We start from the raw sequence: 16,926 nt of genomic DNA, 5'->3' as shown, positions 1-16,926 counted from the left end.
ACGACTTTTGCGCCCCGTCTTCGCGGGCGGAGGCGTTTCAGCCAATCAGCGCGCGCCGCCGCGGACTGTTGCTAGGCAGATTATGGTAATGAGGTCCGGGCGGCCGTCCCCCACCCCCCCTCCCGCTCTGCAGCTACCATTGTGAGGTGAGGACAGGTGGGGGGGTTTGGGGCCTCAGCGGGGCCGGCGGCGGCGGCCGGGACGCGGCAGCCGCACGGGACCCCCTCAGGTAACGCGATGGGACGGTCCGGGAGGGCAGCGCGGAGCGGGAGCGCGGCGGGGCCGCGCCGGGGGTTTCGGCCGTGTTGTTTTAGTCGCACCCAAGATGGCGCCCGGAGCTGGCGGCTGCTGAGCGCTGCGGCCGGGATAAACCGTTCGCTCCCGGGAGTGGGGGGGGGGGAAGAAGGGCGCGATCGCTCCCCTCCCCCCCCCCCGCACCCCGCGGGAGAGGTACGGTCCGCTCCCCGCCCCAGCCGGGATCCCCTACCCGCCCCGGCCGGAGGGAAAGGGGCTGCCCCCACTCCCGCCCCCCCTCCTCGGATGGTACAGTCCGGACCCCGGCACCTCACAATAGGAGGGGGGGGTGGTGTGCGCTGCTGCCATCTTGTACCCCCCCAGCACTGTGGGCGCTCAGCCCCCCGTTACGGAGGGCCGCTCGCTTCCCTCGCCCCGTGCTTAGTCCAGCTCCCCTCGCTCAGGCAGCCGGGCCTTCCCTCTCATCTGCCTGCTCGGCGCGGCCTTTCGCCGTTAGCCCCTGTCCCCCCCCCCAGTGCCTCAGTGGTTGGGGCTGAGTGAGCATTGGGCGCCCTAGCTGGGGCAGGTTGGGGGGGGCAGTGGGGGTTACTCGCACTGGGGCGAGCGGCGGCGGGAAGGGGCGCACCTGCCCCACCTGATTGGCTGCGTGCCTCGCGCCCCCGTTTCCCATTGGCTTAGCGAGAGGAGGGGGCATTGCGCCCCACTCCCCGGATTGGCTGCGGTGGGACGAGGAGAGTATATAAGGGGCGGGTGGGGGGCACCTGCAGTGGGGTCGGATCGTTCGCTGACCGTCCGTGCTGGTGGGGGGTCTGGGGTGGATGGGAAGGGCTGGGCGGCTCGCTGCCGCGGTGCAGGACCGGGGTCCTGGCTGTGGCTCGTGCCGTGCTGGGTGCTCTGGTCCTCTGCAGGTCAACACGAGGCCGTGCGTGAGCAGGAGCAGTCTCAGGGTGGGCTCTGATAGTTGCCCCTGTTGTGCTAACGCTGGTCTTTGTGCTGGTGTTGCTGGTTGTCTCAGCCAAATGAGCTCGTTCTCGTGGGTCAAGGGGTGGACTCATTTATTTCCTTATCAGACCATTTGCTGTTGAGGTTTGTAGTGTTGAGCTGCTGCGTCTGCTCCTGTGCTGCTGTCGTGTTGACCAAGTGGAAGCTTGTTAAAGTGTTGAATTAAAATGGAAAAAAACCCCACAAGACCCTGGTTCTTTGTCTTACAGACTTTAAAGAAAGCTAGCCCCACAAAGGGCTCATTCTCCTGCAGGAGGGACTTCATGTTGTGTGGAGGCTGCTCTTGGAAAGGCACCTTCTGCAGGGTTTAAAGCCCTCGTTCATAGGTTGTTCACTTTGAACCTGATCTTCACAGCTGGAGGGCTGAACTGAGCAGGCAGTATTTGCAGTCCGTGGTTGGGCTATCTGCACACCAATTTTTGTAGCATGAGTGATGTATTTGTGGTTCTTACAGGCTTTCAAAGAACGAGTATGCTCGGCACTGGGTATCCCTGTGAAATGCATATCAATATTTCTATTGATGAGCTCTAATGGGAATAGAGGCAATGTTGAACTCTTGCTTTCCTCTATTACTTTTTTCAACCATTGAATTTTCTTTGTGTTGGCTAAGTTAGAAGATGAAAGAGTATTGAGCAAGAGGGTTATTTGACTTTTTTGTTGTGATAAAGTAATTGGTAGTCTCAGGCCTCCTAACACCTCCATTTTTAGGAGAAGTATGTTTCTCAAGTTAGCCCTAAGATGAATAACTTGCCTCCTGGAATGTGATGCTTTTTGGCACTCAGCTGTGTGCATTCTTCTCTTGTGTATTAGGTGTTTGAAATGAAGACAGCTTTATTACGTCGGTATGGGATGGAATATTGATGTAATTGTTATCTGATGGAATAACTGACCGCTTGCTCTTGACAAGAAGTTGGTGTGAGGAGCTTGCTCTCATCTGATGCCTTTGCTGTCGACCTGCATAGAAAATGCTTAGATGAGCCCTCTTACGTTAATTGGCTTTGTAGTAAGCAGCTACTTTGAGTGTGTCTCTGACCACCTGCAGCTGCTGTCAGCTGTGTAAACAGAATTTTAATTAATTTATAAGTGTAGCTAATTATGGAGGCTGACTTAATACTGTGATTTTTGCTATGGCTTAAACAAGAGCTGAGCTCTGTTTACTGGTTCTGGGTTTTGTGTTGGTATACCATCCTTAACTGGTGGTAGCTTTGGGAACAGGCTCCTGAGCTGGAAGGGGAATAGGGGACAAGAGGAGGGAGGAGTGAAAGGGAGTGTGCTGGTGGAGGTATGGTTTTGTTTTCAGTAAAAATGGAGAGTTGTCCCTCTGAAAGTTGCCCTTGCAGTGGTGTGGACACACTTTGATACAGATGTTTTCTTTCTTGTTAACCTCAAATGAGTGCCTTCCCCGCTTTGTTCCTTTATCGTTTTTCTCCCTCTGTCATTTATAAACCAAATCAATTAAGTAAATGAGGTCACTACCTCAAGCAGCTGAAGCCTGAGAATTGTGGTTTATGGTAGCAGCAGATGCTGAGGATATCACAGGGACCTGAGAATGCAGAACATTCAAGAGAAGAAAATGACATGAAAAATGTGATGTGTTCAGAAAGCTGAGGGGGGAGGAGGAAATCAGTGCTGGAGTGGATGTGTAGCAGTTAAGCAAATGGAAAGAGATGACTAAGAAGTACATGTGTATAAGCGTACGTTTTCAACTTGTCTCTTTCCTTACTGAGAACAGGAAGGTCGGATACTCTTGGTTATACAGGAACTGAGGCTGCCCTGAAATCTCATCTAGAGAGGGAGCTGTGATGCTGAGTAGGTCTGTAGCCAAGTCCATGGAGTTCTCCTGTAGGATGTGAATCTGTCTTGGCATTCACTTGTGGCATTAGATTATCACCTGTGTTTTGTGGAATAAACAGACATAGCTACTTAAGTGATAATCCCAGAGGACAGCTGCACCGTGCTGTGGTGGTGGTGTTGGGGCTTGGACAGTGCTCTTTGTGAATGGGTTTGTGTGACGTGCTGGGCACAGTAGCAGAGAATTGGCCTTGGAGACCTAAGAGGCCTCTTCTTGCTTATTGTTGCTGTGATGGATGTGGTGCAAGGAGGTGCATAGATGGATTCATTATGTGCAATTTGAGTAAAGAGTGAGTTTGTGTTTGGCTGAGTTGGCCTATCTTTTATATGACTAAATAAATTGGAGCCATTTTTCCTTTTGTGGAAATAAATAACCTTTGCTGTCCCAGCCCTGCGTATGATTTCTATTTCTATCTCACCAGTAAAGCATAAATATTGTGGCTATATATTACATGATTATTAACATGCAGACAATGCACAGGAGCTGGGTTCCTTGAAACAATATGTGCTTTTGATGAATGAGGATGCAGAGGAAGAGACAGCGGTCGTGACTCAGTAGTCAGTGAGTTTGAAACCCCAGTGTGCTTCCCACCACCCTGCTGCAGTGAGAGCATCAAGGAACCTCAGGAAATGCACCAACTCTGCCTTCTAGGCAAGCTGGGGTAATTAACTTAAGAGTGGGATATAGCTTTTGCAGACACGTGTGATGTTCCTTTTGAGTGTCATAAATCACTTTCATATTAAAAGCTCGAGGAAGACCCGTGGTCATAAAACCCCCTTTTGTAACAATCTTGCTGTCCTTGCATATGGTTAGCAGTGAAAAAGAGTGGTCAGTGAGCTCAGTACTTAAAGAATTAAGCTAATAGCCACTGCTGTTATTGCTGCAGGGAGCTCCAGTCTGTATGCAAGCTTCTTTTACACTAGGGAGTAAATCACATTAGCTTTTTTTATGCGCCATTATTGCAAAGTGGCTTCTCATCTGAGATACTGCAGTGGCTTTATGACTCCCTGAGAAGGGAAGCAGACTTCTCCCTTTGCCTGGCTTTAATGTTCCCCCATCCTTGTCATCTCCAAGAAGGGACAGGAATGAATGTTTGGCAGCTGCTGGCCCCTGTGCTTTCTCAGCAGAATGTTCTTAATTGAACTTGGACAGCTCTGTGCAGATGATGTCCGCAGAGTTTTTGTCTGTATCTCCTGTGTACTCCAAGGGTGAAAGAAGTCTCGTTCCCTAATAGCAGGCGTGTGAAGGAAACACAGGTGTTGATCTTTTTTGATGACTTTTGGAGCTGAACTGGTTTTACTATTGTCATTTTCTGTCAAAAATCCTTGCGTGCCAAATAAAAAGAGCTGCTTTGCTGCTTTCTGAGGCCTTCCCTCAAAGCACCGTTGGTTCCCATTCCCCAGCTCGTGGGGTCATAGGGGCACTGCAGGGTGATGTGGTGTGGATGCCATGGCCTGCCCAAAGGTGGGCAGCGTTATCAGCACTTGGCCCTGGGGAGGTGGATGTCTGCTGCTGAGCACAGCAAGGCCAATGGGGACGTTGGTGCTGGATGGTGAATGAGGTGCTTCGTCCTGAGCAGAGCTCATCCAGGGCTGAATGTGGCAAATGGGGAAAGCTGCTGATTTAATGATACAGCATCAGGTGAAGCAGTGTGCTGCTTCAATGGGACGGAGGGGTTGGAGTGTGTTGTGGAGGTCCAAAGGAGTTCTGAAGTGTGGTTTCCATGAAGATGAAGAGCGTTTGAACAGTGACATCACAAAGCCTTCCATGCGGAGGAGAGATGTTGCCATTAACAAGCTTTCTGGATTGGATGAGGAAGAACCGAAGATGAAGAGCATAGGTCTGTGGCAGCTGCAGGCCTGCAGTGGGTGTTAAGGAAGGTAAATACAAACAGCATACTGAAATGAACCAGCTTCCTCCTGGGCTGGTTGTCGGTTCACCTGCACTTACCCGATGAGGCAGGCAAGGAGTGTTTTGGTGCAGAGGTGTAGAGGAGGGTTCTCTCCCTGCCCTGTGTGTCTGTGCTCTGACTCCAGATCACATGCCTAGCAGCTGAGCTGAGGTCCTGTACTGATTTAAAGTTGCGGAGCTGTGCTATCTTGCCGTGTTTGCGCTGCATCCCATTGCTGCCTTGCTGTTCTGATGCACTGGAGTGATACTGGGCTATGTTTATAGCTGCTCCAGCTCATGTCCTTACCCAGTATGGACAACACGCCTGCTGTTCTGGGGAGGAAAATGCAGCATTTGCTTACTGCTGAAGTGCATGCTGCTTGTCTGGCTGTACTTAGGTGCTGGGGTGGTGACAGAACTGCAGGCAGTGTTGGGTCCTAGTCCCATTAAAGCACTTTTGGTGTTTTGCTCTTTAGAAATTGCCTCGTGTTGTATGGGGAGAAAAATCAGCAACTACAAAGCATAGTCTGGGGGCAAACAGTGCAGAGAGCAAGCAGAGAATGTCCCCTTGTATGCCAGCTGTTTATCAGTATGGGCACTAATAGTTATGCCTGAAGTCTCATGCTTCTGCTGAGAAACTAACACAGCTTCCAGCCAGGCCCTGCTATAGAGGAACTGCTTTTCCTTACATATGTCTTCCAAAGTGCTCTTTCTAACAGGATTAATGTGGACAACATGTGGCCTAATGTACTCATCATGATTCCTCTGCAGCTAATTTGATAGGAATAAAATACTGTGGCTGCATGTGCTGAGCTGGACATCTATTGCTTCCTTGTGCTGCGTGGCATCTCTGCTGAGAGGAGCCCACAGGGAAACGGTGGGGATCTTGAGGCACTCTGGCTGTCAATGTCACAGCTGCAATGATCTTTGATGGGGGATATGAGAAAGAAAAGGTCACACAGGATTAATTAGGGAGTGTCCTGTGTAGAAGGACTGGGAGCAAAGTAAGTCACATCTTCCTGCCATCAGTGTGGGGAAGCTTCCTCAGGTGCTTGTTGCCTCTTGGTGTCATTGAGGGTGACTTTGGGCTGGAGCTTGCTTTGGTGATGATAACAGAAGTGATAAGAATTCAGAGATGGAGTAATAGTGTAGGAGTGCATCCCAGAGGGGTGGATCTGAGGCCTTATTTTGTAGTACAGGAGCTCAGCAAATCCTGCAGCTCGTGTTCTCTGGCTGTTAGTGCTGCACAGCTGTGGGTTGAGCAGTGTGTATTTTATTTCACTGAAAAGCAGCCACAGGTAATGGTACTGTCTATGGAAACCATACCACAAAGCCCCAGCCTTGCTTTTTTCCTTAACATTTGAGATGTGTTAACCTTCAGAATGAAGATAAATCTTGAAATAAGCGTATTCTGCTTTCTTTTCCATCCTTTTATGTTGTTTTTTTTTTTGTCAGCATGAATCTTCATGTCTAGTTTTGTCTATTAAAAGCCCATGTGACACCTTGAGTCTGCTTCCCACTCAAGTTGTAAGTTATTTGTGCCTAAATGAGTCTGCTGCTGTGAGTCAGTCCCTGCCTTCAGATCTGTGGAAGGGAAGGTTGGCTGAAGCTTCTTGCTGCACCATATGGAGTGTCCTGTGTCTGTACCTTTCTCTTAATTTAATCTTAATTGCTTTCTTCCTAACAACGTGATTATGTTATTGTTATTTGAAAAATCAAAGCAACAAACCATGAAACCTTTGCCACTTCTTTTTATTGTTCTGAGCAGTTATGTCTTGGCTAATTGATAAAACTGCTGGCTATTGTCAGTGCAGCTCCCTGAACTGGCTCTTGTTAACTAATGGCAGTCAGAAACAAGAGCTGTTTGGGATGAGCACAGCCAAACAAAGTTGACAGGAGAGCGTTCAGTTTTGTGTGAAGCTGCTGTTCAGACTTTTAGTGCTGTTCCTCACGGGCAGTTCTGCAGTCACCATGAGGTCTGACCCTAATGAAACAAGGCACAGAGTTCAGAGAAAGCAGCAGGATTAGGTAGGAGGAAATCCCAGGATTAATCCTTACTAATATTGTGGGGCCTTGAGATAGCAGGATGAAAGGTACCGTGGAAGGATGGATAGTATTTCCTACTTACTCAGAGCTCATGTGAGCTACAAGAGATCAATTAGTTTATTTGTACACGACCCAGCTTTCAGCACTCTGAAAGCAGATCTGGGTGTTCTCTGTCCTGATCATTGCTCAGTTCTTTTTCTCCATACCTACGAGGTCCCCTAGCCAAAGCATAGCAAGCAGGTACATCTGTTTCTTCCTTTTCTCATCAGTGCTTTTTCTGGATGCCCTGTAATGAGCCATGAGAATGCAGATAGCATTTGTGCACATTTATCCCAGAACTAAGCCCAATAAGTGGGAGTTGCCTGTTGCATGTTGTAGCACATTGCTCAGCATGAGACAGCAAATGTTAGACTGCAGCAGTGCCCAGAAATAGCTTTCCCAAAGTCTGTCTGTGCGGAAGTGATTTCTTTTTTTAATTTGTTTGTTTCCCCCCACGTTCATTTCGGTGACGTTTCTGTGCTGTTGATTTACATGCTCTGGCTGAGGCCAGTGGTTCAGTCAGTGCTCGGGTCTGCAGAGCTTATTCATTCGTGGGGAAATCAGCAGAAGGCAGAAAGTGACTGCTTTTTTCCTTATCTTTTTTTAGCTTGACAATGACAAGCCAACTGCTGGCATTTATGGGAATAAATTATGACTAAAATGATTTGCATTTAAAATGCAAATGAATGAAAGCATCAGCAAGGAGCCTTCTGCTTTCTTCGTGGTGCACAGACAGGGTGCTGGCACTGGATCAGTCCAGGGAGGCACTGAGTATAAAACAAAGTTAATTGGACTGGCTGAAAAATGGGATGGGCTCAGCCTCATGCTAATTCTGGGGCCTGTGGATTTAGTGTGACATTAGAGACTAAGAATTGGAGAGGTGACTGCACCAATCAGCAGAGCTGTAAATTACCCTTCTGAGATTCCCAGTGGCAGATCGAGCGGCCCCAATGAAACTGCGAGAGGTGAATAAAACGTAGCTTGAGAGCAGTCTGTCAGGATCTTTGGGCTTGCATCAATTTGAGTTTACGTTTCCTTATTTTTCTAAAAGTTGCCTTTGTGATACTACCTGAATGCCAGCTGGGGCTGCCTTTCTGTGTGAGGGGAAAGCTATCTGTAAGAGTGAGGCCAACTGGTTCAGGTGAGCTGGGAAACCAGCAGCACATCTCTGAATGCATCCTTTCCTGATGGAAACTTGAGGTTGGTTTTTGGCATAGTTTATCAATTTCTGGCCTTGTGTGTGCCAGCAGGACCATGTGCTGAATGTTCTGCAGCATGCTTGTGGCTGAGGAGGGATTTGCAGCAGGAATCCAGTACTCTTCAGTGAGACAGTTGACTTCTTTCCAGGTCCTATTAGAAGGAAATAATTACATAGCATGCTTAAGTATGGAAGATGAGAATGCCAGTGTTCACTAAGAGAAGCCTGCTTTATTCTGGCAGTATGTTCCTGTAGTGCTGTAGCTGATAACACTAGCTCCCTTCCACTGCAACAAAAGCAGACCATTACGTGTGTGTTTTAACATCTCCATCTCCTTTCTTTGCAGCCATGTTACTGAAGATCACCTTGTCTTCTGGAAATAGAAGCACAGTGAAGAGATGAATCGATTCAGCCAGACATTCCTCCAATAGTTATTTTTCAACATGGAGCACCACGGGAGGGAGGAGATGGACTCAAAAGATGAAAGTCCTCAGGTGTGGCCTGACTCTGCTGAGCAGGACCAGAATGCTGCTCAGGTAACTAGTGCCTTAGTTTCTGCTTCTGCTGGGTTAGGCTCACTATAGTGGCTTGGCAAGCAGACATTCCCATTCAGCTGTTTTTTGAAACTGTCTGAAAACTCAGTTTGTATCTGAGAGGAAATAGAAACGTATTTCTAGTGATTCCAGATCCAGGCTTCAGAAAGTGAGCTGTGCAGACTGCAGCACTGAGTAGGCAGGCGTTTGAAATGCACTAAATGAAACCAGCCAGCAGCCATATGCATTCAGTGTCCAAAAAGGAATACATACAGTCACGTGGGAAAGTGAAAGGATATTCAGTTTAATGAATATTAAGAAAATATGTGGTCTGTGGCAGCCCATTCTATTGGCATCAATTGAATCAGCTGGAACTGTGGGTGGACCTTTTAGGAGAGTAATGTGATCTTTTCCAGTCAGACATCTGGGTAGTGGGGAAGAGAGAAATGTTAATTGTCACTGACTGATGCAGTCAAATTCTGCCATATTGTAGTCCCTCCATCTCTGAGACTGAGAATTTGTAGGAGACCAATTTGATGTATTTCTTTGAATATGTTATGAGGAAGGTGCTGCATGTCACTGAATCACAAGCCAAGGAATCTTGGCTTTCCTGGTAACTTGCAGCTTTGAAATTTGCAAAAAGCAGCTTTCAGTAACCTGTGTTCTCTGTGATGGGATAACTGTGCTGTTGTTTGCACATGGCAGTTAAAAGCTTTGATGAGTATTTGCAGAGCACTCTCCAAATGTGAAACACTGTGTGCATTTTTACTGCAGTGTTTGCATAAGGATTTATTGCTTGGAATCAGTGCTTAGCATCCCCTGGGGAGTACCAGGTGCTTTCTGAAACATAAGCTAAAAGGTGAAACGAAGTAAATAAAATCTGTAAACGTGGCCTTATTTCTGTGAAATCATAGAGTGATGGATGTGGGTACCCAAGCTAGGTTTCCTGCTAACTGTCCTATTCTTTCCTGTGCACTGAAAATGGTTTTCAGTGTATGAAAGGTGTTGACAGGTAGATATGTACTTATTACCACTGGGATTAGTAATTCTGGCTTGTTTAAGATGTAGTGGAAGTGCTGAATCACGGCCTGAAGCAGTGATGCAGCACCTGGTGGGAAGGCAGCGCCAGCCCTGGGAGCTCAGGTGTGTGCAGTGCTGGAAGGCTGGAGCCAGGATCCACCCCTTCCCTGCCCTCATGTAGGGGTTGGCAGTGGGGCATGCCTGCAGCCGTTTCAGTCCAGGATCTGTTTTTCTTCCAGGTGCACTTTGTCCCAGAAGCAGGGACAGTGGCACAGATTGTGTACAGCGAGGAGCAGGAGCGTCCCTCTCAGCAGGTGGTGTACACAGCAGATGGCACCTCATACACCTCCGTGGACACCTCAGAGCACACCCTGGTTTACATCCATCCCGTGGAAGCTACACAGGCACGTGTGGTTCTGAGCCCACCCCACTTATGGCATCTAGGAAGTGAAACAGGCTTGTTTGAGATTAAAGCCAGCTGCCAGTGAGTGGTATGCCTGGAAAACAGCAGCCAGGCACTGCTAACACTTTCATCTGCCCATTGCTGAACAGGGACTTCATGCTGTTCGTTTTGGTCTGATGTGCAAATGTGGTAATCAAAGGATGCTGAGGCTCTGAATTATGAAATGCTTGTTATTTCACTGAAGGTGGACAGGGTGGTAATTAAATCAAAAGTGTTATTGAAAACACTAATAATCTCTCCAGATATTCTGCCTCTGCCTGTATTCAGCAAAGAGCTGAGAGATCTGTGTCTTCTGGAGGAGTCCTTGTTTGCACAGTGCAGTTTTCATAATTAATTGTAACAATAACAGCCTTGCCTTTTTGCAGAGGATCTCAATGAATTCAATCTAATTTAGTAATCTCTCTTCTCAGAAGATGTTGATTGCATCAGCCTAGGTTGTTTTTCTTCGTAATTATATTCAATATCAAAGTGCTTTTTTTCCCTCTGACAGCATGTATTTATATGGAGTTAATATAGTGTGCATCTGCACCTCTGCATGTTGAAAAAACAACAAACAAACCAACAAACACAAATAGATGTGCTTCATCAGAGTGCTCCGTGAGATCAGAGCAGTGCTGCTGCAGAGTGCATGCACGTGACACTGGCAGCAGAGCTGCCATGGCTTTCTGTGGCATGGTGTTATCCCTTGTGCAGTTCTCAGCCATATAAAACCAGTTCCTATATGGTGGGTATCTCCCAGGAAGTTAATGACCAGGTGATTCCAGAACTGCCTGAATATTATCACTTTGTCTAAGTTAACGTGCTCTCTTCTGAAGAGCTCTCTTTTGAACTTGGAGAAAGATGAGTCTGCTGTAATAGACATGTTAAAAGCTAGTGAAGGAGGCACTCCTGTGGGGATTGCTTTTTGATGGCAGAGTGATACTTGTGTGCACTGGGAATGATCAACCCTAAGGCCAGTTTGATAAACCTTTTTCACTTTGTCTAGACTCTGTTTACAGATCCGTCCCAAGTGGCTTACGTCCAGCAGGATGCCACCACACAGCAGGTAAGAAAGAGACATTGTTTTGCTTGGGCTTGAATTTATAGGGAACATTCCTGACAGAGCATGAGGGGCTTGCCCTGTATTTGTGAAATGGCAATCTTCAGATGTTACCCATCTTCCCTATGATGGCGAGCAAAAAGCAGGTGTTGGCAAGAGACTGCTATCTTGGCTTTTTTGTGCGTAAATGTCAGTAAAAATAAGCACAATTTATTTTTTTAATACACGTTTAATAACAGTAAAACTTACTGCTCCAGTTATCGTGGAAAATCTTCCAACAGTATTGCTTTAATCAGTCAGCAGGCTGACATATCTGACTTTATTTTAATGCCTTTCTGATGAATGATTGAGTTAGAAGTTGTCCTCATACGGACTGATTGAAATACCAAGAAGTTCCTAAAAGCTTTCAAGGAGTAGGAATTGGTTTTGATCCAAGTTCTCGATCTACCAGAAACTTCCCAGGAAAATAATTGTGGAACCTGGGGGAGCTCAGTTGTTGGCTCACTTATTCTGGGTCTTGCCTGTAGGAAGTGGTCTGGGAATACAGTAAACCTGGAGGCTTTGGTTATGAATTTCTGATAATACCTATCTTTTGTTCTATTCTGCACAGATACGATTTGTTTACCAGTATCTCTGGGGACTGTAGTCAGGTATAGGTGCTTTCAGATCTACATTTCTAGTTCAAATTCTGCTCTTCTCATAGAGTCTTAAAGACATTACTGCTTTTTTGTCCCTCGAATGGTATGTGTGAACTAATGTGTTAGATCTGAATCATCAACATACTGCTAATGCTATCATTAGAATTTGTTTTTGTGGTCTCAGGGCAGAGTAAGGGGCTGAATGTGCACTGAAAATAAAGCTTCTTGCTTAAAGGAGACCTTCTAAGCTGAGACACGAACAGGACTCTCTGAATGGTGTAGGGGTGTCAGATGTTTTGTTTTTTTACTTATCCAAAATGACACCTTCAAAAGACATTTTTGCCATATCAGCTTTCCTCCAGCAGTAAGCCAAAAAATGCTATTTGCTCACTTCAAAGCTTATCCAGCAAGCCTTCTCAGTAAATACGTGATGAAATCGGAAGGACAGAATACTTGCATGTGGTGCAGGTGACTGTGACAGTAGGCTGTGAGCTGTTGCTCTGGTAGGTTGAGTACCAAGGGCATCAGGAGTTCTTGTCTGTGTGTATTCAGACTGCCCTCCTTTCCAAGACTGATGGCAGTCCCAGCAGAACAGTCTCATTTTGCCTGTTATTACCTTTGCAGGTGTTGTTACGTCAGCGTTTCACGTAGGACATTGCTGAACAAAGGCATCTTTGTCTTTGAAAAATTATACTTTTAAATTTCCCTTTAAAATAATGCCTGTGTTCTTTGCATTGTCTGGAATTTGCATGGAGATGGAGGTTAGAGGTATGTTTGAAGTGTGATTAGTAGTGAGAAGTGCTAATATGTGCTGCAGATAGACATAATGTTGTATGAGCCCTGTGATGCTGGCAGGGCTGGAGGTGTGCCACCGAATAAGGATGCTTTTCTAGTGCCCCTTGGCATCAAACATGGAAACAGTGGGCAGTTCAGCTGTTATCTTGGAGATTTCCTGTTTGTTTTCATGCACTTCCCTGAAGTCTTTTTATTTTTTTACCTATGGGTTTATGAGCAGTTTTGTAAATTACTTCTAATGCATCTATAAAATAGATTAGAAGTTTTATATCTGCTTATGTTACGACTTTTCTTGTGTGTTCCTTTACTGTTGGCATACTTTACTGTTCTTAGTTTTATCTGATATTTATTGTGTCCTCTGTCATGGGGCAGAGGCTTTAATTTTAGCAACAAAGCTGTTTAACAGTCAGAGGCACGAGCTAGTAGCCACATAATGTCAACTGTAGAGAAGGATGAAAAATCATGCAGTGTGCTGGCACCAGTGGCTGCATAGATAAGCAGAGCACCAAAGACAGGAGAGGTGATTCTTGAGAGTTCAGTTCTGCTTTATCACGGACTGGATGGGAACAGTGTGTGATAATGTCATCTTCCTGTTACTACATGAGGAAATAGTATAAAAATTGAACAAAGAATGGATAGTGTGGCCGAGTAGGGTAATAAAATTGTTGTTGGAGTTGTCTCACTTTTGAGTGCTTGAACATCCAATGAGGTCAGTACACTGTTTTGCGCCACAGTGGATCTTATTTACTTAAGGAGAAAAAATACAGATGAAATCAGGAGAGGATTCTTCATTTTGTTTTTCCAAGGAAAAGGAAGAAAGTAAATTTGGAAATGGAGGAGAGAGAGACCCTAGTTCAGTGGCTTACCAAGAGCTATATAAAGAGCTCGTAGCACTTGATTTTAGCCACTCTGAATCCTGGGCTGGATAGCACTTCTGCTCGAAGTCAGGAGTGGGATGTGAACTGGAAAGCTTTTCAGTTTGAGTTTTGTGGCTTTTCCTGTTGTCTCTGGGTTTTTTAGGCTGTGTGCAGGTCTGTCATCCATACTAAAAACCTCATTGAAATGCTGCAGATTTTGACCTAGTGCAGGACTCCAGGGAGCTTTGCATGCGCTGCCCGTGTAGAAGTGAAAAATGAAAATGATGCAGTGCTAAAATGAGTGCCTATAATTTTAGGTAACTGTGCTCTTGCCTGCTGCTGCTCAGAGCATGAATCCCACCAACCTGTCCGTGCTCGGCAGCGTTGCTGAATCCCCCCAGCAAATGGCTCTGGAGCAGGGTCAACAAGCAGATAGAGTAAGTGGCCAGGAACCCTTTTCTTTTGAATGTGAAAGTACGCTGATTTCATTGCTCCATTGTCTCAGGTGTTGAACCATGTCCGAGTGATGTGGGAGGAGATTCAGAAAAGCCGTAGCACAGATTTGTACTGTCTTTCATCACCTCACTGTGGAATATGTGTTGTGTTATTTTTTTGTGAGAGAGAGATCGTGTTATCTAATACACAGAGAATCTTCTTCTGTGGACTGTTTTGTTTTGAGCAAGCACCTTAAAATCTTAGCTTTGATGAACGAAGTTAACAGAAGGTGTAACTCTGACTGTCACATAGGACTGACATCCACTGGGTCTCCTTGCCATTCTCTTGACATCTTTACTGTGTATGGTGTTTCTTGTTCCCAACCTGAGAAACCTGTGATGGATATTCAGTGCACTGCACATCAGATAAAATGTAGGGAAAGCCAAGGAGAAGACTTCATTAAAATAGCAAGAGAATAAAATACCCTCCAGTGTCTTCCACTTCTCATAGTTTATACCTCCTCCCTTATTGACTTTTTTACTTGTGTGTTCTGGGGATTGTTTTCATGTGATTGTATGATAGTAGGAGAAAAGCCATGTACCAAAGTACAGGATTTGACAGTTTGTACAAAACAAGTTAAAATACAGCTTTAGGCTCTGGGTAACTTCCAGAGAACCTGGGCTTCGTTTCATGGCTGAAACCTCACAAACATCCAGAACTTCCGACTTCAGTTGCTTCTTCCTTGAAGTCAGGCCTTGCCAGAGCTGTCCTGAGTGACGCTGTCACCAGCAGGGATTTCAAACGACCCTCAGCATTCATGTATCGCGTAGCATCACTTTCCTTCCTCCTCCTTTCCTTTATCAGGGGAAGCAGAAAGGGCAGGCTAACAGGAGCCTTCATTGCTTGTCTTTGTCAGAGTGTTTTTCCTTGTGAACCTCTCCTGACTGCTTTTTGTGAATTGTGTCCTCAGGCATCGTTACCGGTGCATAACCAGGTGTTACCTCCTATGGAGGCAGTGGATGGTTCTGACCCTTTAGCACCGCTGCAGAATCAGATGGAAGGGATGGAAGCAAAGGAGGAGGATGATGAGGATGAAGATGATGATGAGGATGGGGAAGACACTGACATGGATGAATGGGATCCAGATCCACCTCGACCATTTGATCCCAATGATCTCTGTAAGCATGTGAAGCAGTGTGTTGTATACGAGCTGCTCTTCCCCTTTCACCAGACTTCAACTAGATGGGGTCAAAGATCACTCGTATTTTTAGCAGTAATAACTAATGGCCTTTATATCCAGAAACGTGTGCTCACATTGGTCTGTGTCATGTAGAAGGCAAAGAAAGATAGCTGTTTATTCTGTGGGAGGCTACCCTCCCTAATTGCTCAAAAGGAAGACAGGCTGGAAGGTGCTCAGAGTGACTCAGCTGTCTCTTCTGAGCTGGTGTGTGTCTGTCTGACAGTCATGTCCTCTCTGTTATAGGGTGTGAAGAGTGTAATAATGCACATCCCTCAGTGTGTCCAAAACATGGACCTCTGCACCCAATCCCCAACCGGCCTGTGCTGACCAAGGCGAGAGCCAGCCTCCCCCTGGTGCTCTACATAGACAGGTTTTTGGGAGGTGTCTTCTCCAAAAGGCGTATCCCCAAACGCACACAATTTGGACCTGTAGAAGGACCCCTGGTTAGACAAACTGAACTCAAAGACTGCTATATCCATTTGAAGGTAAGGGTGTGCATGTGTGTGAGGAGAGGGGGAATTTAATTAAACTTCGATTTTTGTGAATTTGAAGCGGTGGCTCTGACTTGATCAATTACTTGATTGGACATGTTCTTTTGTTACTCATTTCTGAATATAACTCAGAAATATCCAGCTTATCATTATGAATATTCTAGCGTTATGGTATAATGTTGTATAGGACTTAGAGTATGCAGTGCTGTGAATCACTGTCATGTAGGCAGAAGCAACATGTAGACATAAAAATAGTGGTAGACAAAAATAGTCTGAGGATGTTTTGCAGCCATTATTTTGCGTCATGCTGTAACTTATGTTAATTTTTTTTCCTTTCCCTTCTCCCTCCCCCAGGATATAGGGGAGAGGAGAGATTTTTCTCTCCTGTTCTCTTTGCCAAGTCTATTGGCATGAGATAAACAGGGTTTCACTAATTTCTATTTTATGTTTACTGGCTTGACTGTGGGAGTTACTCTACTATTGGCTTGAGATGAGGTCCACAGTCTTAAGAGCACCTGTCTGTGCAGTGGTCAGTGTCTGTGTCTGACCAGGACTGCAGGCAGATAACCCAAAAGAAGTTCATTTGAAGAAGTGTTTTCTTACAGCCTGTGGCACTGGGAGTCCTGAAATAAGAGGTGGGTGTGCCAGTTAAAAACATGACAACATCTGCTCTGTATCCTACTAAAAGTTCATCTTCCTGTGCCTCGCTCACAGCCATGCATCATGTGCTGTGCCTGACTCTCTGAATGAACTGTCTCCCTAGTTAACTACCTGTGTGCTGCTTGTTCTAGGATTCCCATTGTCAAAGGGAAGATCAGCTATGTGCTCATCATGAAAGTTGTGCAGTCAAAGTAGACTTTCTTAGAAATCTGAATGCTTTCAAATCTGCTGTAAGAAAGTTAGTCATATGTAGCTGATTTTTATTACAGGTGTCTCTTGATAAGGGTGACAGGAAAGACAGAGATTTGCAAGAGGACCTCTGGTTTGAACTCTCTAGTGAGGCTCTGTGTAACTGGATGATGTTTGTGCGTCCAGCTCAAAACCACTTGGAGCAGAACCTGGTTGCATATCAGTATGGCCACCACATTTATTACACAACCATTAAAAATGTGGAACCCAAACAGGAACTCAAG

The 16,926-nt window shown here is 46.0% G+C and overlaps 1 protein-coding gene across 3 annotated transcripts in view; it reads left to right on the top strand.

Moving 5' to 3' along the window:
* The first annotated feature begins 140 nt into the window (after positions 1-140).
* The window catches only part of PRDM10 (PR/SET domain 10), a 36,832-nt gene continuing 20,046 nt past the window's right edge, over positions 141-16,926 (top strand). The window contains exons 1-8 of one of the 3 annotated variants that reach the window (XM_065738540.1): positions 141-229; positions 8,629-8,818; positions 10,075-10,239; positions 11,284-11,343; positions 13,945-14,064; positions 15,033-15,240; positions 15,546-15,787; positions 16,723-16,926. In XM_065738540.1, the coding sequence (XP_065594612.1) occupies positions 8,726-8,818; positions 10,075-10,239; positions 11,284-11,343; positions 13,945-14,064; positions 15,033-15,240; positions 15,546-15,787; positions 16,723-16,926 (1,092 nt within the window). In that variant the 5' untranslated portion in view covers positions 141-229; positions 8,629-8,725. Of the gene's footprint in view, positions 230-4,588; positions 4,990-8,628; positions 8,819-10,074; positions 10,240-11,283; positions 11,344-13,944; positions 14,065-15,032; positions 15,241-15,545; positions 15,788-16,722 lie in introns of those variants that run through there. The other 2 variants (XM_065738539.1, XM_065738541.1) reach the window with 2 other exon arrangements.

The sequence above is a fragment of the Cyrtonyx montezumae genome, unplaced genomic scaffold (assembly GCF_038088225.1).
Source record: "Cyrtonyx montezumae isolate F1298 unplaced genomic scaffold, pur_monq_1.0 scaffold_22, whole genome shotgun sequence".
NCBI classification, from domain to species: domain Eukaryota; kingdom Metazoa; phylum Chordata; class Aves; order Galliformes; family Odontophoridae; genus Cyrtonyx; species Cyrtonyx montezumae.
This window is presented reverse-complemented; position numbering and strand designations above follow the sequence as displayed.